This window comes from Aquila chrysaetos, chromosome 11, assembly GCF_900496995.4.
Source record: "Aquila chrysaetos chrysaetos chromosome 11, bAquChr1.4, whole genome shotgun sequence".
Lineage (NCBI taxonomy): Eukaryota > Metazoa > Chordata > Aves > Accipitriformes > Accipitridae > Aquila > Aquila chrysaetos.
Genome location: NC_044014.1, coordinates 358,266 through 380,624, shown reverse-complemented (window position 1 = coordinate 380,624; position 22,359 = coordinate 358,266). Strand labels below are relative to the sequence as shown.

The window sequence follows — 22,359 nt, the reverse complement described above, 5'->3', positions numbered from 1 at the left end:
TTTATTAATCCTGCAGAATTTATTATAGTCAAACATGAGATATTATTAAGTTGCTATTGTACGAAGCATTTACCCTCGCTGTAGGAATGACTTGTCCTCTGCATTGGCAGATGCAGAAATGTTCATTTTGTTTCCTAATTAGGAGAGCTGCAATCAGGAACCATGACAGAGTTCAGCTCCTCAGTGTACAGCATGCCAGGTTCTATAGTGCAGGCTTTATAAAATTCTCTTTAATTCAGGAACAGAATATCATTAACTTTGTAAGTGGATGAATACAATGGACAAGCAATTTAATTAACTTCTAACATTGGATGTTGGACAGGAGACAAAATGAAATTATGCACATATTTCTTATGCAGGCAGTCAACCTTGAAAGGGGCTTGATTGTGATGGGTCAGACAGGGGGACAGCTTTGTCCAATTATTTGTTGTTTAGTCCTAGAATATGAAATTTGAAATTTGGTACTTTGTAAATCAATCATCTCTTACTTTGAGGCGGTTACAAAGGTTCTTTGAGATACAAAACAACCACCAGTGACTGTGACACGCTAAATACAACCTTTTACCACATGGTACTTTCCTATTTGGAGATGACCTGTATAATACTAAATGAAATGGGCATTAATGCCTCCTCATCAAATTGAATTTACCATCTTGAGTGTATTATGTAAGAAAATATAAATGAAATACTGAACTGATTTAAAGTTTTTAAAATTAAAATTATTTAGAATCAAGTAAATGGGGTAAGAGTGATCCAGCTTACCAATTTCCTACAAAATGAAGCACCCTTTTTTTTTTTTAAAGTAGGAGAAAAATATGGTAAAATGTTAAACATACAGCAGTCTCTCCCATCTGATCAGAAGCCATCCAAGTTGCATCCCAGTTCCAGTAGCACCACCGAAGGCAAATCGTACCTCATATAACACAGTCAGGAGGGATTGGTCACTGGTTGTGAAAGCACAGCGCAGATCGGCCACCTTACCAGGTGCATAAGCTGTAAGGGATTCATGCAGAGCATTTCTATTCCTGCCTGCTGGCCCCGAGTGCTGTGCGGAGCTCTCCTGTGTACAACTCTCTTACTGACCAGAGGAGCATGCCGGGTCAAGTTTTGCTTCAGTACTAGTCGGGATTTTTGCCCTCACAGCATCTCCCTTCTGCCCTCGCAGATCAGGGGAATGTTCCCGGAAGGATATTCCATGTAGTCGGTCTCTTCATGTTTATCAGATACCTGTAACTAGTCTAGATTAATTTCTGTTCAGTCTGGATCTGCTTTGTCCTGTGTCAGTGTTGCTCTTCAGCTTAAATCATTTTTTCCATTCCCCACTGCTACTCCTCATCTGTGGTTTATTTGCAGCTTTCCTTTGTTTTGCTGGGATACAGAGGCTGACTCTTCTAGTCACTTCTTCCATGACAAGATCTTCTTCTGTCATCCTGGTGGCCTTTTTTCAGTGTGGTCAAACCTTTTACGTGGGCGATCAGAATTGTTATTGTGGTTCCAGATGATGCACCATTATCACGCTCCATGGCTGCATTAATGCTTTTCTATCTGTGGCTGTATCTCATGTGCTGCATGCTAAGATCACTTCTGCCTTTTTCACAGCTGCAACCCTTTGGCGGTTTGTGTGGTGCACTCACTCGTGCAGTACTGGAAGAAGTATATGGGAATAAGAAATAAATTTCTGGAAGAGGTGAAGTGCTACTTTGGTCTCTGTTGCTGTTGGTTACACTCCTAAAATGATTACAAAAATAAATGTGAAATAGAATATAGCTTGCTTCCTGAAAATAATATTCTTCACTTTTGTATTATTTTCTGCAATCTGAATCTCAAGATCAGTTTCTCGAAGTTCAGGAACTGTTACCAATATCCACTGGCTAAATCTGGCTCTTTGTACAATATTTTGAGCTCTGTTTATCAAGAACTTTACAACTGCTTGGGGAATGTTTTTGGCTCTCCGTGAGGTTTAACACTGAAATAACTGTTAAGTATTTAAGCAGTTAACTGCCTATCTCTTTCTGGGTACACTTGATGCTTATTCTGTCTGCTATGCTTACAGATAGAAATTAGGTTTTATTTCTATCTCTTCTCATACTGAAGAACCAGTGAATATTCAGAGCAGTGCAGTGTACTTTGTTCTGGCTTTGAAGCCATCGGTGGAGTCCTCAGCAGAGGTTTTGGCTGTTTGATCACATGCACTTCTTGCAGGCCGGCCCATTAACAGGTTGCTGGGGCAGAATTCAGAGTGTGGCCCTGAATTATGGTTTTGAATCCTGTATTCAGACAACCTCCCTTTCTATTGGTGAGGAGCCAAGCTGTGTGCCTCTTATCCTGATTGGGGGCCTCCAGAGTGCTTGTGTAATAGAAATATTAAATAACAGTGTGATTAATGACTTTGTGAAGGTTCTACTCTGAGTTCAGGAATATTGATAAGTGGCCTATTTTTTTAACTGTTTAGCATACATTAACTCATGTTGGCTCCTTGGTCTGTCAGTAATCTTGGTTTTAAGGAAAAGAACCTCTGTATGATACTCGTTTTAATTGAATTGATTTGTAATTAAAATGTTAAATCTTTTTGTGAAATATGTCAGTATCGAAAGTGGTATTAAATATTCTTTGCCAGTGTGGTAGGTTACATATAGATTATTCATTTACTTACTAGACATGTTGATACATAGCTCAGACTTTTCGTTTGTTAATTTTTTCTTTCCTTCTTAAATTAACTAGTCCCAAAGAATCTTTAACATTGAATATGATTTTTCATTTGCTATATTGATGCAGTAAAGAAATTATAAAGAGAAGGTAGTAGAGGTGGATCATGTTAGCTGAAGATCACTTATTTTGTTAGTCTTCAGAACAGGAAAATGAAAGCTCCTGGGACTTCATTTTCTTCCTGAAAATGTACTATTGAAGGTTGCTGTTAGCAGAGAGACGTCTCCGAGGTATCCATAAGAACCAGGTCTGCAAACAAGTTATTTTTTTATGATGGTCTCTTGATTAAGCATCTAAATTACTTGGGATTTTAGATATCTTGGAATTTTTAAAACAGTTACTCCAGTTTGTCATGTAGACAGGTCCATCCTTTTTAGAAACCTAAACAGATGAGCCTATTTGAAAATATCTAAATCTTGGCAATGAGTCTAGAAATAAATAGTACAAATTATAAAACTATCCATAAACACTCATGGATCAATTGTTTCCTGAATTACATTTAATTTGACTATTATAAAACAAAAAAACCCCCATAATTTATTTTTTAATTACTTGGATTTTTTAGTCATATATTTATAGTGACTGTTCCTCTTGATAGTTCAGTTGCTATTGGTCTCACACTTAAAAGAACTGTTCTGAAGAAATAAGAAGGAAAAGAGTGAGGGAGCAGTGCTAGCTGTTAAAGATATGTCTGGTGCTGCTAAACTACAACTTAACAGGAAAGACTGTGGCATTAAAATTAGTTGAGGATGGTTAGAAATCACACTGCATGTTCTGACAGCTCATTGGAGCTGGAAACATGGAAAGTGTGAGGTTATTCATCTGGCACAAAGTAGTCAGTAGTGTAACTTCACTGCCTAGCTGCAACAGTATGGCCGAGAGTCAGTCTGAAAAATTGGCAGGTCCATAAAATAAATAGATTACAAACAAATTGGAACTTTTAAAGTCAAAACCAGCATGTGGAAATTAATCTAGAAATGCAGAAGTATCTTTGCAGGTAGGGGTCTAATATAATTATAGTAAACTAATGACCAGGGTTTGGGTAGACCTAGTGCTAGATGCCCTTTTTTTTTTTTTTTTTTTTTTTTTTTTTTTTTTTTTCTCTCCCCACCAGCTATACCTGCGGGCTTCTGTTTATCAGAAGTCTCCACTGCTTCAGCAGCATTGACTTAATTGGGAAATGGTCACTGGAGAAACTGTTGAGATACTAGCAATTGTGCAAGCAAGTGGTGGTACTGCGAGTTGCCTCCTTACAACGTAGGTATGTTTATATTATGATACATAACATTGTTTTAGGTTTTATGGAGTAAGAGAGTCTTCAGTACCAATCCTGCCAGTGGTTTTACTCTTCTCAAGTGAGCAATTCCATTTGCTTTAATGAGAAGATCACATGTAACTAAGCAGGTATTTTTAATACAGACCAAGTTACAGCACACCAAGAGAGTTTTTTAAGTTTGTCACTGAGTCTTTGGAGCCTGCTTACTTTTACACTTTATTAAAGGTGTAATTATTCAAATACTGTTGAAATTAAGCTGGTAGCTGTGTTTGAGGTACGAAGCTGCAGAAGTAGTCTGTAATTGTTTGAAATGGTCTGGTTTGGGCTCCGGCTGTCTGCATGTCAGGTAGATGAGGCCTGTTGGGGGGGGGGGGGGGGGGTGCAAAGCTCAATAGCAGTTTAATTGTATGTACTTTAGCTGATAAGTCTAATTCAGGAAATGATAAATTGCCGGACACCTAATTTGTTTGCAAATAAAAAGTGATAGACTATTTTATAATGAGTTGATCTGTGTACGCAGCCTGGTTTTTTAACCTTGAATGAATAATAGACATTTAGTGTTAATTTAGCTATGCTGGATCAAGTAGCCTATGAACAGGGTTGACAAGCGAATACTTGAACATTATTTGTGGTTACTTTGGCGGTCGCTGTTTTGGTGTGTCCGGACTAGTCTGTCCTTGCCTCGTGCCCTTTCTTCATTCCTTGGAAAGTGACGATTCTACCACATTAACTCTTTTTACGGCAAACTAAGGGCAGTTGTCACGAACTGTTTCTGGACTGCCACAGAAGCCCAAGGTAGCCTGTGGATCGTTTCCTAGCAGAAATTGAGAGCTGTTCCGCCTCAGTGACCCGGGGACGGCCGGGCGCGCCCCGCCGTCGGCCGAGGCCGGCGGGAACCGCCTCCTCCGCCGGCAGCTCCTTCCCAGGCCAGGGCCTTGTGGAGGCCGCCGGGCCGGCCCGGGCGGCGGGGCACGGCCCGGGGGTGCGAGGCCGCCGAGCACCCGCCGCCTCTCGGTGGCCCCTTGGCGGCCGGGAGCGGGCAGCCCGGCGGCGGAGGCCGGGCCGGGGCGTAGGCGGCGGCGGCGGCGAGGCGGTTGCCGCTGCCGGCACCCGGGGCCTGCGTGCCCCCGCCGGAGAGGCCGTGGGGCCTAAGTTAGGGCCTAGGCCGTGGGGAAGTAAGTGAGGGCCTGCGCCGCGTCCCATCGCAGGTTTTTCTCTTCGAAGTCTCTTGAACTTCACGGCGGCAGGAATGAGTCCGGGTAAGGGGTCCCCGCACGGTACCCGGTGACGGTGCTCCTCCGTGGAGTTACTGTCTTCCTGCCTGGAGCTGCTGCAACTTCTCATTTGCTGTGTTTCCCCTGACTGAAATGTGGCAGCTAATAGACTCCATTTTACTAATGGGAAACTAATACGTGCTCTTGATGTTCAGGTTTATAAATATGTAAAATATTTTTTTAATTGTTGCTAGCAAAATAGGCAGGTAATCAATAATACCAGGCACGACAAACACACTGTTGACGTACAGCACAGCCAAAAAGACTGGTAAGAGATAAGGGCTTCCTGTCAGCAGTACCCCGCGCTCATTAATATTCAGACATTGTCATGTTCGATGATAAATGAATTCCTTGAACTGTATTGATATAGTAGGTTAAACATTGAAAAAGTTGGGTTGAACTTTGACTTTAAATATTCATTAAAGCTAATTATGGATTTTATGACTACATGAATTACAGTTTCTGTGTCATCATTGGCAATTTATTTAAAATTTATTTAAAGCAATCTTTATATATTAACTTTATCACATTTAGTGAGGTAATGCAGTAAATGTTTACTCTGTACAGTAATTAAACTTTATTCAGGTATTTCCTTTATGCATTAAATTTCCACAGTTGAAATGATGTACTTTAAACAGCTAATTGGCATAATTTCTTTTTAAAAAAACTATGGCTGTTTAAATCTCCAGACTTTTATGGCAAGATTTCTGTATAATCAAAGTAATAATGTTTTTAATAATGCCAGATGTGTAATCCATCAGAACAAATTTGTTTATCTTGCCATTAGTACCAGGTTTTCCAGATGAGTCTTTCGGCATGGAATAATGAAAGACATTTCCAGTATTGTACGGAGTATCATTCTGGCACCTAATTAAAAGCAGTGAACGTTTAACTGCAGTCTGCTAACAGGGAGAAGATACCTAGTTTTTTCTCCATAATACATTGGGGAGAGAGATGCGAAGCACTTCTAATAAGCATGCGCTAACTGTAAGTTAAATTTTGCTATCTGTTTCTACAGCTGGCAGTGCAGTTCTGTACGCGCACATGGTAAGAACAGGCAGGTACTTCTGTCAGTCCTGAAAAAAGGCAGTTTGTTAGTAACAGTATTGGTCATGAGATAATCACCCGGCCTTTTCACTGAGTTCCTGAACGTTTCCATCAGGGCCAGTCTCACAAAAGCTTTGAAAAGCTAGGATGTGTTTGACCGTGTACTCTACAATTAGTGGTTGTGATATTGAAAGAGTTTCTAGGAGTTCACAAGGGAAATTTTCCATCGTCTACCTGTAGGATTTTGTGTGCAGGTCTAGCGATTTGATTTTAGGAGTGTTACAGCAGAGCTGTTCAGTTATAGTGTACAGGGGAGACAGAAGAATAATCAGAAATCAGTTTTAACATTCTTGTGCATTTCTAAGCTGCTTGGCCAAGCTAAAAATTACTATTGTTCATAACTGTCCTATCTGACTTTTTCCTTTGATGCTTTCTGCTATTTTAGTTAGGGTGTATATATACATTCCTGCCTATTTACAATGCTTAAACTCTTCTATGAAGCAAAATGTGAATAAATTTAAATAGAGCCACCAGCAGTGACTGTGTGGTATTTCCTCACACCCACGGGTATTACTTTGAATTGTACTTATGCTTATGGGAGCAAGTACACGACTCAAACTCTGATGAAGCCCTTTCTGTTTTGTCAGCTCCTGGCTTTACTTGTAGGGTAGAAAGCCACCTGGCTGATCAGTGCAGAGAATGACACGTGAGGTCCCTGTGACCACCTGAAGGTCAGCAGGTTGTGCTGATCTTCCTGAACTTTTAGAAACTCCTGGTATTACTGCCTACAAGGTGATTTTAATACAGTTACAGACCCAAGGGTTGGCAGGTTGGCCTAACAAACTAAGAACTTTCTGATCTGAGCCTAACCGTGAGCTATCCATTCATCACTCTGCAACAGGGCTACTGAAATTCAATTTCCATGACTAGTCTGTGTTTGCAGACTACTTGGAAAATCAAGCAGAGGAAACTGTGGCTGCTCCCTTCACTTCATTCTGGTAAGACATTACACATACAGCAGAGCGTACACCATCTCCTGTTCATTTCTTGGTGCAGTACCACTACTATTTGGGTTCAGAGTGGCTACCAAGAGCTTGTCGCGCTGTGTCTGAGCCTTAATCTCAGAAATGAGGTTGCTCTGAATGCTTGAGATGAAAGTCAACAGATTCATCCATTCAGGGGATAACTGCAGCACTGTCTGTGGGGGGGCCTGCAGTTGCAAAATGTGCATCCTCCCCAGCTGTACGGTAAAGTCAACTTTGGTGACTCTCAGTGCATATTATTTTTCAGGCTTCTACTCTAGAAAGACTGTGGTAAAGAGGGCTTAAATATTTGCAGATTTGTTGATACACTGTTCTGCAGTCAGTAACATAGATGTAACAGAAACTGAGAAAGTAAGGTACAATATGCAACATGACTTATGAGGTTGCATTTTAGTAAAAGGACTTGCTTACAGATGGCATAGAATCTGTGCTAACAGCAGAAGTAATCAATTTCAACAATCCTTAAAGTGGAACAAATAATAGTTTTCTTTCTCTACATTTGAAATTTTTAAACGTTGAACTGTTTGGGGTGGTTTTTAATTCGTAATGTGTTTCTGTATTATATTACTTAGATAGTGTATGTACTACTGCTACTGTATGTGCCACTACTTCTTTTTCCAAAGAATATTAAAATTGTAAATAAGAAAATAAAGCAAAGTTCTAGACTTTGAATTAATATCATTTAACTTTATTGTTAAACTGTCATTTTATGAGAAATAAATTGAATTAACCTAATCTCCTCAAGAAAAGGGCCTGGGCATGAGACCCTGCAAGAAAGTTTCTTTTCACTTATATTTAATTGTGTTAGGACAGTGAATTATAACTGCACTCCATCATTTTTACAAGTTAACATTTATGTACATAAACCTGATTAAGTCTATAACAGTGCGGAAGATAGTGATAGCCGTAATTTCCATTCCATTATAGTTTTGCTTCTTTTCAATGGTGTGTTTAGAATTGCACAGTCAAAGCCTATCTTAATGTTAGTAGTATCAGTTCCTGAAACTGTACAGTGTTACTTAGTCACTATCAGACATTCTTTGTGCACAGTTCGTTGACATTCAGTGCTACAAATGTAGACTATCAAACCAAACTTTTGCCACATAATTCTGCAAAATCAGTTCTTAAAAAAAAAAAGGTTAAAGCTGTAAGAAGTTAAGCAGTGAGCAAATCAGGATGCTCAGAAATAAAGTTGTAGCTTGAGCACAAGTGGCAGTACTATTTCTAATAGAATTATGGCATCTAAATAAAACAGGTTTTGGAGCATCTTGATTCTTCTTGGTTTACGTATTGACATGTTAGGTAGCGAAGCTTCAGAACTCATAATCCTGTTGCCTAGATTTAAATTTTCACCTGTCTTTAAAATTATTTTTGCCTGATTTGGATAGGTCGCTATTTCCAAATATTTTTTTTTTAGTTAGCCTTACATTGCCATCTCAGCTGTGGCAAGGGGAATTCCAATGAGAATAAAGGGAAAAAAGTTTACCCTGAAGGTGGTCAAACACTGAAACGAGGCTTCAAAAGCGGAGGCCGTCTCCAGCCCTGGAGATTTTTTAATCATCTGGGCAATGCCCTGAGCAGCCCAGTTGTCAGCCCTGCTTTGGACAGGGGTTGTACTGGAGACTCCAAAGGTCCCTTCCAGCCTGCATGATTCTGCTATGTATCCTAGATTATGAGAAGAAGAAAAGCTCCCTTAAAAACATTATTTAGATGTTATAGGTAGGCTGAATTGGCCACATGTTACTGATGTAGCCCAGGATTTCCCATTCCAGGATCCCTTTTTCATTTGCTTTTAAATTTTTGAGACTTGAGGCATTTGGGATGATGTTTTCCAGATGCTTGCTGAGGTTCATTTTTTTTCTTCTGAAGACCATATAAGGAGCTGAAATAAAACTGTATCCTTACACTGAGTTCTTAAAAGAGTAATATTATATAACAAAGTGTAATCTTTATGTGTCAGATTTTGTCCTGTTCATTGAAGAAAGAGATGGACCAGCTGGGAAGAATTCAGAAAGAGTAGGAGAGGGGAGAATGACTTAAGTCTAGAGAACATGACTTTCAGGACATGGTTTAGTGGGCATGGTGGTATTGTGTTGACGGTTGGACTCAATGATCTTAAAGGTCTTTTCCAACCTAAACGATTCTGTGATTCTATGATTCTATGATTAATGCACTCTATTAAGTTAATAATAGCTTCTAGTAAAATAGACTAATCATAGTTAACTAGATTTTTATAACTGAGAACTCATCCAGATGTTTATACTTTCCTTTTTCTGTAATATATATATATAGAGAGAGATCAGATTGGAATTATTTATATTTGTAAGCTTTTATCTAAGGTCAGCTCTCTAAATAAATAAGCAGGTAAGAGCTCAGCTGTAGTGTCCGTCCACTCAGAAGTACTTTACTTCATAATTGATCGCACTGATTTCAGTAGGATAAAAACTGTGTGTGTTTAAAACGCATCAATATTAAGAACATCAGATGCTCACGCATAAGGTGAAATTCTATGATACAGAACCATATTAGGAGACGCCTACTCATCCGAGCAGTATTGACGAACTCAGTCACTGTCGCTACCTTCACAAGTCTGCATGAAGCAAGGGTACCACAGCTGAGCCCCATGTTCTAACCCCATCCCAAGCCCCCATTTCTGATCAACCTCACTGTAACTTTGTTTTATCAAGGAGAATTCTGAAAATAACTTTCTTCCATCCGTGTTTTTCCTTGATGATGATGTGTCTGAGCAGTGCCTATGTGCATTCAAAGCAGCAGGCAGTTTTAACATAGGATTTGCTGCCTTCCCACAAAATTTAAAGTTGTGACAGGAACTGTATTTTTCTTTCTTTGTTTTAACTGGGGGCTTTGTAAGTGAGTTTAGGAAAGTTATTTTCAAGTACAACAATTGAATTTTACTTGTAGCTTGCATGTGATTTTAAGACTTTTATCTAGTTTTAGCTCTCTGAGAGGCAAAATATACTTTTCTCTACAAAAAAACCTCTCTGTAAACATACTGCTATTTAAGAATAATCTCCTGTTTTTAAAATCCAAAGGCCAGACTATAGTGAAAGTTTAGCTTGAGACAGCAGCATTTTCTATTGCTAATGACAATTTCTTCAGTTAGAAATTAAATATCAGGTGGCAATGTTTTTATTTTATATCAGGATTTATTTTTTTTTCTGGCAGTTTGTCCTTGTTGCAGGATAGTTAACCTTGAGTCCTCTACAAGAGTGTCTCCTGCGTTTTCTTATTTGCCTCCTGCATGTTATAAAAAAGAAAACCAAAGACCTAAAGGAAGCTGACTGGGTCACAGGGAAGTGTACTCATCAATTAAATGTGTGACAGTGTTTTCTGTTGGATGGACTAATATGTCAAGGAGATGGGCAGGACCTCATGTTTGTGCTTTTGACAAATCAGCAAATGTTTAATCTCTGGATGTGCAGCGTCTCATAAATAATGCAGCAGTCACTGAACCAAAACACTACTCTGCCAGGAGGGTCTCTGTCGTTATAGCAGTAAAAGACAAAACGAAACTAAATCATCCTTTTTGTTTAAAGTGTTGCTTCTTTTATACTTCTCTATAAGAGTTTATCTAGTGGCAGGCTGCTTTTTTTTTCCCCCTCAATTTCTGTTGAGTGCATCAGATGTATTTAAAGGCTCATCAAGTTCTCATTTAAAATTTATACATTTTTTATATTCCACTTTAAAGTCTATTTACAGTATTTTTTCCTTTCTCACTTGATTTTCCTTTAGTCTCTTCTATAACTGCAGGAAAACAGTGTATTTTATATGACTGTGAAGAAGTAACAGCAAGCAGCAAGCTCTCAGTATGTATAGGTGAAATTTTGGCAAAGCTTCCATGGCATAAATGGAGCCGGGAGGGGACTGTCTCAGCTTGAGCACCCCAGGTTAGCAGCCTTCCAGTCCATGGAGGTTCACTGGAAAAGGAGCAGGGGTCCCTGCTGTGAGGATAGGAAGAAAAGACTGGAGCCGGAAGGCAAAGAGGGTTGTCCCTATTAAGGAAACTTTGTAAGTTTCAGGGTAGGGAAAAATTATGTCAGGCTGCGTCAGGAGGTTGTGGAAGCCTCTTCTGCAGAGGTTTTTAGATGCAAGTTAGAAAATTGTTTATCAGGCATGGCCTACATTTGTTAACTTGCAAACCCTGGAAAATGTTCTGGTGGAGGAACAGTCCTTTCTATGACAAGAGTGTTGTCTTTCTATGTTGCCTTTCGTGCATGTCTCTGAAACAGCCTAGCTAAAACACATAGGTCTAGGATGCGCTGGGTCCTGTCTGGGTGGCAGGTACTGGACCAGATGAGGGATGGCCAGCTCTTCCTGACATGGTAAGCCATGTAGCATTCCTTCACCAGCCTCTGCAGGGTCTGCATTGGCACTTTCTGCTGCTAGTGTGTGACCATGGGCATTTTACCCATTGAGAACCACCTCTGGGCTAGATGGTCTCTTGCACTTCAGATCTTCATTTCTTTATTTCACTTGCGTAAGACACTGATTTGCCACAAGCGTTATTTTCACTCTGCTATGATGTGTGTATTTGGAGCACAGTGTCATTAGTGCCAGTTGCAGCTGAGTTACTCAGGCCTTCTGTAAACTGGATCCCAGAAGTCTGAGAGTGGGTATCCAGAAAATGAGGGATATATACTTATTAGACGTGAGAAGCTTGGATTGGATTTCCTCATATGTCATGGGAACTCTGTGGCAGAGAAAAGGGTCCTAAAATCCACAGTAGGCTGACTGCTGTTCTCACCAGCCAGACAACACACCCTGCACTATGGTCAGTCTGAAGACAGATGGCATTTCAGCTCTTGTCCACGTTGGGGCCAAAGTGCTTGTGCCTGTGCAACTAAGGGGTATGCTTAGGTAGTATCCTGAACAAAGATGCTCTCTTTAATAATGGACTCAGGATTAAGATCTCAGAAATCTTCAGAAACCAGGAAATTACTTAAGTATTTGGAAGAAAGAGGTACTAATGTTTTGCTGAATATGGGTGGACTTCAGTATCCTTTTAAAATCGTTTTGCTGGGATGGGAGTTTATAAGCTTTTCTGAATGCAGTAGAGATTACTTCTATGTTTACATGCTTTACTCGGTCATGGACTAATCATTAAAACTGTAACAGAATTCCATAGTTGGATTAGGTCACTGTTTTGAAAAAAACTGAAGAGAATAGTTGCTCAGGACTAGATCAACAGAAGGAGTTGTAAGTCCTATCTAAATCCAAACTACGAACACATAGTATTTTATTTTCAATAGTAACTCAAATTTTTCATGTATTGTTGTGGGCACTAAACGCTGTTTCTGCATATACTTAGAAATACATCAGTTCTGCCAGTGTCAAGAAACTTAACATGTATTCAAACATCTAACCTCCCCTACTAGATATTGGTATATTCTTTCTCTTTGGGTCAGTGCATTGTGAGAAAATACTTGCCTCTGTAGGCTTCACACCAAAGCTAGGAGTAGCAGTTGCTCTCCAAGTGTAGCTAGCAGAGATGGACATACTGTACTGTTCAGTCATTACAGTTATTCTCAAAACACTTAGGACAGGGAAAGCTGTACAAGGGTGTACAAGTATTCCCAACGCTTCTGTTAGATTTTAAGTCTTATGCCTGCTCTGCAGCTGGCAAAGTCATTCACTCTGCACAACTCGATAGGAAGATGGAAAACCTGTGCCTGGCTCTCAAAAGCTATTGAATCTCTCAACCCTTCTCTTGCTTCTGTACTGCAGTCTCCAAAAGCATCTGTTTTGCTCTGAAAGTGAAGCAGAAATTGTCAGGCTTTTGTAAAAGAGTTGTGGGGATGTGTTCAGTGTTTAGAAGGGTACTTGTCTGTATTACTAATTGCATCCATCCATTTGGTATTTCTAAAAGTACACCTGGTAATTGTGCCCTTACCATTCTTAGTCAGCTGTTAAGGATCTTCTTTATAATGGCTTATGAAACTTCAGAGAAGCAACAAAAGAAATGAATATTTTTAAAGATCTTAGAAAATGTAAAAATTAGGAATTTTATTTATTAGTATTTATTTTATTCTTATTTTTTTTAATTGGAAAGCATGATACTTTTTTGTTAGCCAAAAGTAGATATTTTTATAATTTCTTTTTGTTGTCTTTTACAGGCTCTAGGAAGTTTTTACTTTCTTCATGAATCTTTGAAAAACATCTACCAGTTTGATTTTAAAGGTAAGCAAAGGAATTAAATGTTGTTGATTGTCAATTGGCTTTATACATCAAGGCAGCTTTTCTGGCAGCTTTTCTGAATATGGTGCCCGGCTGTTTTTTCCATGATATGCAGAGTTGTGTATAATGCATGCAAGTCCATTTATGACAGATGTTACTTTTGTTACCTTTTATAGACCTCTTAGAAGAAGTCAATGGACCGGCCACAGGTTGAAAATGGGTGCATTAATCATTCCCATGCAGATGGACCTTTGGATCCATAGAGATCCCTGATGATTTCAAAAGAACTCTGAACGGCCACAAGGTTGTTCCATGTAGATCAGACATAGGACCAAGACCTTAAACGTCCAACAGTGATGGTCATTTTGCAAAGCAGCTGAGGTAGATTTATGGCTTAAATTACTTTGGAGCAGTGCAGGTCAGTAGGAGGTTGTCATTGTTTTTAACCCACATTGATTGGTCAGGTTGGAGGTCTTGCTAAATCTCAGAAGTTTAAAAGTAATGCTAGGCTATGTACATTAAATATTAGAAATATCATAGAAAATTATTGAATGCTTCCTGAGGTGTATATAGAAAAGATTATATAAAATTTATGTTATTTCAGTTGGGAACTGTCTCTATATTAAATACAAAAATCTTCTGAGCTTCCTTTCGCTTACTGAGCTGAATCACATTAACACTACATCTAGCATCCCATTAATTTGAGACACTGTTGAAATGGTGGTAACTATGGAGTGAACTAATTGTCTTAATTATATAGATTCATTATTTTTGTTCTCAGTAGAGACAGATTCTCTCTGCTCCTGTAATTGAGGGTACAGGGTCTTCCTTCCCTGAAATATTTGAATGGTAGTTCTACGTATACAGCAATTCAAGATGTAGCCAACATAAGTCCTCCTGTCATCATTGCTTTCAATGCTGAAAGAGAATTTTAGCTATAATATAATAGGCAGTTCAGAGTAGATTTTGTTTCTGAGAGTCCGTACTGGAAAACTGAATAGTGATATAGGGACTTCTAATGAGAGGTCATAGCTAGACTTTGTCCCAAACTAGAACAGTTTTGCAGGCACTAAGTAATGATAGTATTATCAGGTGAACTGTGTGCAGGGTGGGAATATTGGAGGAAGTTGGCATTGCACATGAAGCTGGGCGTCCAAGGTAGTTACCCCAGTCCCTGGACTGAACAGCCTGCTGGTCCGCTGTTAGTAACTGTTTATTTATTTTGCCACGTGAATGGCTTTGTGTATCAGTAATATGTGAACTCTATCTGCACACCTAATTCCTGAGCCCACAACTTCATCATGCCAGCGCTGGAGGACTAGCGTTTTCACTCTAAATTCCACCTGAAATTCCCTCCTGCTGGTCATAGACAAGAGCTGTCCTGCTCTAGTGACATCTCACACAGCCAAATGACAACTGTTTTAGGGAAAGAAGAGTTTTCTGGGTTGACAGCTTATTTGCTACTGTATGGCTTTTAAAAGAAAATGTAAGAATTTTTAAAAAGAGAGAAAATGGAAGGAAAAAGTGTAGGGGCAAATAATAAATATAAAGAAATAAGCAGATACTTGTTAAAAAAATAAACGCTGTAAATGTTCAGTGCTTTGTTTTGCTTGGCAAAACCTTAGCAAAGCCAGATATGTGAACCATGCACAAAAAGATGTGTTTGGCCCAATCATCACTTGGGAAGAAAAAACTTGTAATAAAAATCCAAGGAAAGCAGGTGCTACACTGAATCGGTGTTGTAAGTCACCCGCTGTTCTCTTAATGTAGAGCAGAATCAGTCTCCCAGTGTAGTGTTTGTAAAATATGACCCTGAAGGCTCCCATCTTTCAGGGAAAATGTAAAACTTGCCTCTTCTCTCATGACTATTGACATTTTCACAGTGTATTAAGCTCTTAAATCAGAGGAAAAATCCAAATGGATACAAACGTTCTCTGCACAAAAATCATTATGAAATTCTGGTTCTACTCAAAAGCATGCAAAAAAAAGATGTTTATATACAATTCAATATTCCTGTAACATCACTGTGTCTTTTCAAAATTCACTGCACAGTTGGATGTGACTGAATACAGTCTTTGGAAAAAAAAAAGATGGTTTCTGTTTTTCAGTTCTCAGGAAGACATATTTGAGTTTTAAAATGATAACAATTTTCTCCTACAGCCTCACATATTATTTGCTACAACATAGGATGTGTTGGGCTATTTTTACAGTGGTCAGGGGCCCAAAGGTTCACTTACATTTTAAACTATTGACAAGCTATTTGTTGTAAAGGGCCGTCATCCAACAGAGGGGTTTGCTGATTGGGGTATTAGGCCAGTTTCAGTCTACCACTTTGATTTACAGAAAGAATCTCGTTTTCTCTGGTGTGAAATCAGAAACAGCCTGGAAGTTTTTTTACTTGGAGATACATGAGAAGGCATGCCTCTTTCCTCCTGCATTTGATTCTCAGCAGTCATGTAAATGAATCACTGGTTCATATTAAGCATTGATGTTAATGTAAGTTGATGGTAAAGTGCCTCCTTTCTGCCAAGTGCTACCTTTTATTTAGGTTCTCACAGCAGAAACCTTCAGTCCTTACGGTTCTGCCAAATGTTTTCTGTATCCTGAATGACATCGGGATCTTTTTGCTGACACTGTTAAAACTTACTGAAAGAGGCACATCCATCCATGATCTACTTAGAATGATGCCACATTAGTTTATCAGGATATTTGTTTAGTCTTCCTGTGGGAGCCAGATCTCAAAGTGATTGGCACATAAAGAATGATACTTTTTTTTTTCCCTGAAGATATATTGCTACATTACAGTAAATGCTTCCTCAGATTATATAAAATACTTTATCTAAACAACTTAAAGTGACAAGTGTTTGTATTGCTTTGTATTTCCACCAGATATCCAGTAGAACTGGACAGTTCAGGGCTCTTGATAATAGTTGTTTTGGAGTTTTTCTCTTATACGTTCCTAGTCAAAACTCAGTCCAGCTGGGTAGTTCCAGCTTAAACGGTAGCTGTAAGATAGCTGCCAGGATTACTGTGTGGAGGAGTTTGGTAAATTAGGTCAGGTTCTTGTCTCTAGACATGCTGATACATTGCCCTGATCAGGAGAGAGACTGAGTACGAAGTGGATCAAGAAGCAGAACCTCTTGTTCATGAGCTGTATAGATCCATAGATTGATTGTTAAGGCTGAAGAGTCTGTGCTATTTCTGTCTGTGATGTAACCATTCATTAAAGACTTTGGGAAGTGATGTGCTTTACCACTAAGTCTCTTTTACAAACACAGCACCCATTCCCGCTTTAAATCCACATGTCAACCTCATGTGCTGATAGCCAGAAATGGATAATGGGAAAGAGGTGGGTAGCTACAGGGTCACAGAGCAGCTGATACAGGATTTGGATGGAGTGAATCCCCGTCATCTTCTGCATTTTCCCAGAGCAAGATTTTTACTTTCTTGGTTTGAAATAAACTGATCAGGAGAACTGATGCAGAAGGCCTAGTATCAGTAAAGGCCATTCAAAAATAAGACCCTTTTTTTTACTCTAAGGGTTTTCAAGTGACTACACAAATAGTTCAGAGTTGACTGAGCTGCCTGTATAAGCACAGAACATTTCAGGAGGAAATAAGAAAAAAAAAGAATGCCTTTTTGTCCTGAGATCTGATTTTTACTGTTTTAATCATTTTCAGTCACTTAACTGACTAAGGAACACCCAACTAAAACTTGGCAATTTATGTTACTGGCCTTCTTGCCTGATGGAGGCTGGCATGTAGGTAGCGGGGATGCTGGCAGAGTTGAAAATCTTTTCCACCCATGCATGCAGGGATGGCTGTACTGCATCAGACCACTGTTCTGTCTGGTCCAGTAACTGTTTCTAAACATGGCAGAGATCCAGAGGAAATCCTCTGATGCGCAGCTGTGAGGCAATTGCACCTCAGGAGTCTGTTCTGGTTAGGTCGTGAAGCTTAACAACTGTCCTGTCTAAGTAAGGCTCTGTTCATGCATGTATGATTTCTGTTGTAGTCCTAGGTATTTAAATACTTATGAATATCCAGTCTTTTTCAGGATCTTGCTCAAGTCTGACAGTCTGGGACAGTAAGTTGCCCAGCAAAATAATGTGTTAAGTAGAAGATGAATTTCCTCTTTTTATCAGGTTTCACGTGGCTGTTTCTGATATCATTGACTGGCCCCATTTCTGGTTTAGGACATAACAGAAAGGAATTTCTAATTTTCCTGTTCTAGATCAATCAGTAAACCACTTGGTTTTGGTGCAGCATACTCTCTGCTACTCTCACATCCCTGAGGGAAAACATTTAGTTTGTTCATGTAAGAACTTTTTTTCACATTTCTTGTTTTCTCTCAGGGCTTTGTAGTATTTGAATTACTTCAGTGCATGACTTGAGGATGTCACCTTTCTTTGCAGAGACAATTCTTAATTAAAAACAAGTCTACCACAGTTCAGTGCCACAAAAGGAATGGGCTGCTCAGCTTGTGGTCAACTCATCTTTCATTAGGAGTTCCACCAGCATTACTGGGTCAGTTCTAGAGTGACAAAAATCACACACCCCCCACTGACACAGCTAGCCCAGCAGATAATATAAGTGTGGCCAAACACTAACTTGATGATGATTGTCAATATTGTTGATCTAAAGCAAAAGGCAAAAAGCTGAGATTATCTAAATGAATTATTATGTACTTGTTTGATGGGTAAAAGATGTGATTAATAATGTATTACAGATGTGCATCAGTTGATGCTTAGGTAGGTAGACTTAAAATCTGAAAAAAGAGTTGCTAGATAAAATTACAGATAATCACTACTCATAAGTAACATTTTTCACCTTAATGTGTTTTGTATTAATTAATTTTCCTGGTAATTATCCAGCATAGATTGCTGGATGCTGGCCGAGGACACAAACAGGCATCTTCTGGAAGAACCATGCCAGAAAGTTTGAGTGCAAGGGTGTACAGAGACCTGGTTCATAATTAGAGCTCCAACACTTTACAGTGCTCTGGATAGTAGAAATAACACTACCCATAACTGTATAGCTTAAAGATGTCTGATATAAACAAGTATGTTTATACATGGTTTAGTGGTCTCTGTTTTTTTGCCCAGAACAGCTCAGTGCTTGCATATTTTTGCTAAGACCCTACCACCTATTTTGCAGATGCCACTGCTTTGCCAATGAGTGCTGTAAGTTGCTTATAATGTTAAAGATATGTATGTTAATTTTGTTTTGTATCTCTTCCTAGCTAAGAAGTATAAAAAGGTTACTGGGAAAGAAATCTACTCAGACACTTTAGAAAGCACACCCATGCTGGAAAAAGAGAAGTTTCCACAGGATTATTTCCCTGAGGTATGTACAATCCTGTGGAGCATTCCCAGATGCTAGGTTTGATTCTGATTTGCTCTGATTACTTGAGTGCTACTCTCAGTAATGTAAATAAGGTCAGAATTGAGTCTTGGGTTTTTATTTGTTTGTTTGTCGGTTTCTTGTCACCTATAATATATGTTTTAAGTCATTGCATGGATTTACCAAATTCAAATAGAGTTCTTTGTATAGTAGGAAATTCTTGTGAAGGATGGAGACAGTGATGAAAAGACTTGTTTGTGCATTTAAAACCAAAGAAATAGCACACAGTGCCAACTGCAAGTCTGTTTCAGGGATACTTACTCCTTGGCAGGGTGAGACGCGACTGTGAATGGATTCCATTTGTATTCAGTGGCGGCAGCTCTGTATTCGTGGTTGCAGCCGATACTGGTTTCTGCTCAGTACAGCTAGGTACTACTGCAGTCACTACAAGTATGTAGGGAAAAGGTGGTTTCTTATTGGTGCAAGAATACACGTAACTTGAAAACATATTGATGTTTCCCTCTGACACTGCCCTCATACTCCATTTTTTTGTTGTTCTCTTAAGAACTGGGGAGTGCTGCATGTTTGAAGTTGAAGGTGGAGGTCTTGTCAAACCCAGAAACACAAGCACAGCTGAGGGTTTTCTTCCATTGCACCTGCAAGTGCAATTGCACCTGTAAATGCAGTCTTTGCCTGCAATTCTCTTCTTTGATGTTTAATTTCTCATTTTTAATTTCTTAGGAACATCTAGAACATGGGTGTTTAATGATTAGTGTTTACTACAAGCCAAGCGAATAAATTTGTTGAATTCCTATAACATTTGTGGATCAAACAGGCATGTTACTACTTTACTATAAGGAAGAACTAAATAAACTTTAAAAATTAATTTAGAATTTGTAAATATACTCACTTAGAAATGTTTACATAGTGCGTGTGTGCTTGGAAGAGCATTGCATAAATAATTACGGGGTTGTTGGGATGTAGCTTATTCTTTTTCTTGACTTCGACACTAAATTATTTATTTTTATATTCTGTATCTCTATACTGGAAGGGAAACTGCCTTTGACATAATTTTACTAGCTTTTACCTCCTGTGAATAAACATCTTAAATACTTCTTTGAAGTTAAGTGTTATATCGTTTTGAAGGAACTTCAAGCGGTTACTTGGATACTTGTTTTTCTCCTCCATCAGCAATAAACTGTAGCAGTAGGGGTAATTGACAACATAAGTAGGAAACGAACAGTGCTGTTGAATGATTTGATTGTAATACTGAGAGCACTGAACAGCAGTGTGTGAGCGCTGTTGTCACGCTTAACAGAAATAGGCCAAATTATGGATTGTTCATTGATACCCAGGAAGAATTATTTCCATGGTTATTTCACTGCTGTTGTTTCATCCTGAGACTGGCAAATTTGTAACTTGTTCAGCACTGTTTATTACCGCCTCTTACATGAACAAGTCTTCACAGTCTCTTGGAGAAATGGTTGAATCTAGTGGCTTTCCCCCACTGTTTTGTGGACCAAGGATTGTGTTCGTTTCTTGTGGGTGCTCAGGGATCAGTTGGCCCCAGGCCCTTTATTTGCATTTAGAGCAATAGCTACTATATTCAATACACCCTGCAGCGCTGCTTTAGGTACAGGATTATTAGGTCCATAACCCAAGAAGCAGCTCAGTACCTTTTGGAGATCTGACGCCTTCATACTGTTCCCATTTGTTACGTTACCTTAAATGACTTTTCTAAGGACAAAGCACCATGTTCTGGTGTTGTCAGGGATACTGTTTACCTGGAGGGGGAATAAATAGGAAAGGAGAGAATCCACAAACACTCACGATTAAGATAGGAACGAATCCCTGAAGCACCTTGAAAGTTTAGTTCTGTTCCTGCACACAGCACAACTGCTTGTAATAGTGTTGTGGCAAGACTTGTAGAACAGACTGGGGGATTTACCCGTTTTATTTCAGAGCTTCAAGCAGTGGGAGAGGAAAGTGGTATGGACTCTGCAGGACTACAATAATGCAGATAATAGCAGCATCAATATTTACAGTTCTGTGATTTTCCATGCTCATTTGGCGTGCAACCTAGCATAGACCAAGCCAGTGTATTTTTCATGTGACTTGAAAAGTTAGAAAATAATTGTGATGATTTTAACACTATGCTGTTTTTCATTTTGGACTGAAGACCAAAGAGTCTCTTAAGCACACATAAGTACAGCAACATCAAAAAACCAACAGTGACATAGTTTTGGTTCTCATATACCTGTTTCTATTTTTAAAGCTAAAATTAATCTCGTTATCACCCATTTCCTTCCTAGACAAGTGTTGGTAATAACTATGCTAATTAAAAGACCACAAAATAATGTGTATTTTGAAAATTTGAGCTGACACAGCAGAATGCGTGAGCAGCATATCTGTCCAAACATTACATTTTCATGCTCTTGTGTGTTTTAGCCAGACTTCTCATATCACATTTACAATGTTTTGTGTGAGAAATGGTTTAAGACTGATTCCTTTTCTTTTTATTACTGCTGCTTAAGGATGATCTAAAAGTAATTACAATGATTGAGGCATAATGCAATTCAAAATAATTACAGCCCACTGCATATAAAACTAACAAAACTTTCTGTCTTGATTTATGGGTACTCTTGGCTAGGCATAAGACTCAAATGATGCCTCTGGGAGCAACACTCCAGATAATGTTAGGCCATTTAAAAAAAAGCAGATTTGTGTAGTCTATCAGGCCTGAGTAATTTTTTTTTTCCCATAGTGAGAAATTGGTTGTTATCATAGATCACAGATACTGCTCAAAGCTCTTATGAAAGATGAATTAATTTCACTAATGCTTTAATGCAAACCTTTCATGGAGAAGGCTGTATGGTGATAACCTTACTGCGGTCTCTCCTTTCTCAATGATGATTTATGTTGTCTTTTAGTAGATGAAACTGCCTGTATTCACAATCCATCTGCTGGCTAAAGGAATCCTATTAACAGAGGATCTGAGAAGAGACTTAATACTGTAAGGTGAAAGATGTGGTATCCCCTTTCTGGGACATGAAGTAGGAATTTTTTTTCCTATTTTAAAATGTAGATACCTCTCTGAGAGTGTACAGATGATCTATATCATCTCTACCTGTTTTTATGCTGGCTTACAGATGGTGGATCAGCTAGTGACTATCTGTTAAAGTCAAAATAAAGATTGTTGCTTTGAAATCTGCAATAAGAAACAATTTCCTCTTTCCTGCTTCCCAAGCTATAGTTCTCCTTTGAAGTCTGTTTCCAAAAGTTTCTTCTTTCCAAATACTGTATTTGGAAATACTAAAGCACATCAATTATCCAAAATATGTAAGGCATGTTGTTCAGCTGCAGTATATATCTAAGGTGAAGGATGACATTTTTATATTTAAGATGTTAAACAGTGGTTCAGCTGCTGGGCTGTATTGGGTCCAAAGCCTATTAACTTTTGCATTCTTAATGTTAAA

At 38.9% G+C, this 22,359-nt stretch overlaps 1 protein-coding gene across 3 annotated transcripts in view; it reads left to right on the top strand.

Moving 5' to 3' along the window:
- INPP5A (inositol polyphosphate-5-phosphatase A) overlaps positions 1 to 22,359 on the top strand; it is a 262,748-nt gene that overhangs the window by 127,040 nt on the left and 113,349 nt on the right. For all 3 annotated transcript variants that reach the window (XM_030030829.1, XM_030030830.2, XM_041127108.1), the window contains exons 5-6: positions 13,481 to 13,544; positions 18,783 to 18,886. In XM_030030829.1, coding sequence (XP_029886689.1) covers positions 13,481 to 13,544; positions 18,783 to 18,886 — 168 coding nt within the window. The remainder of the gene's footprint in view (positions 1 to 13,480; positions 13,545 to 18,782; positions 18,887 to 22,359) is intronic.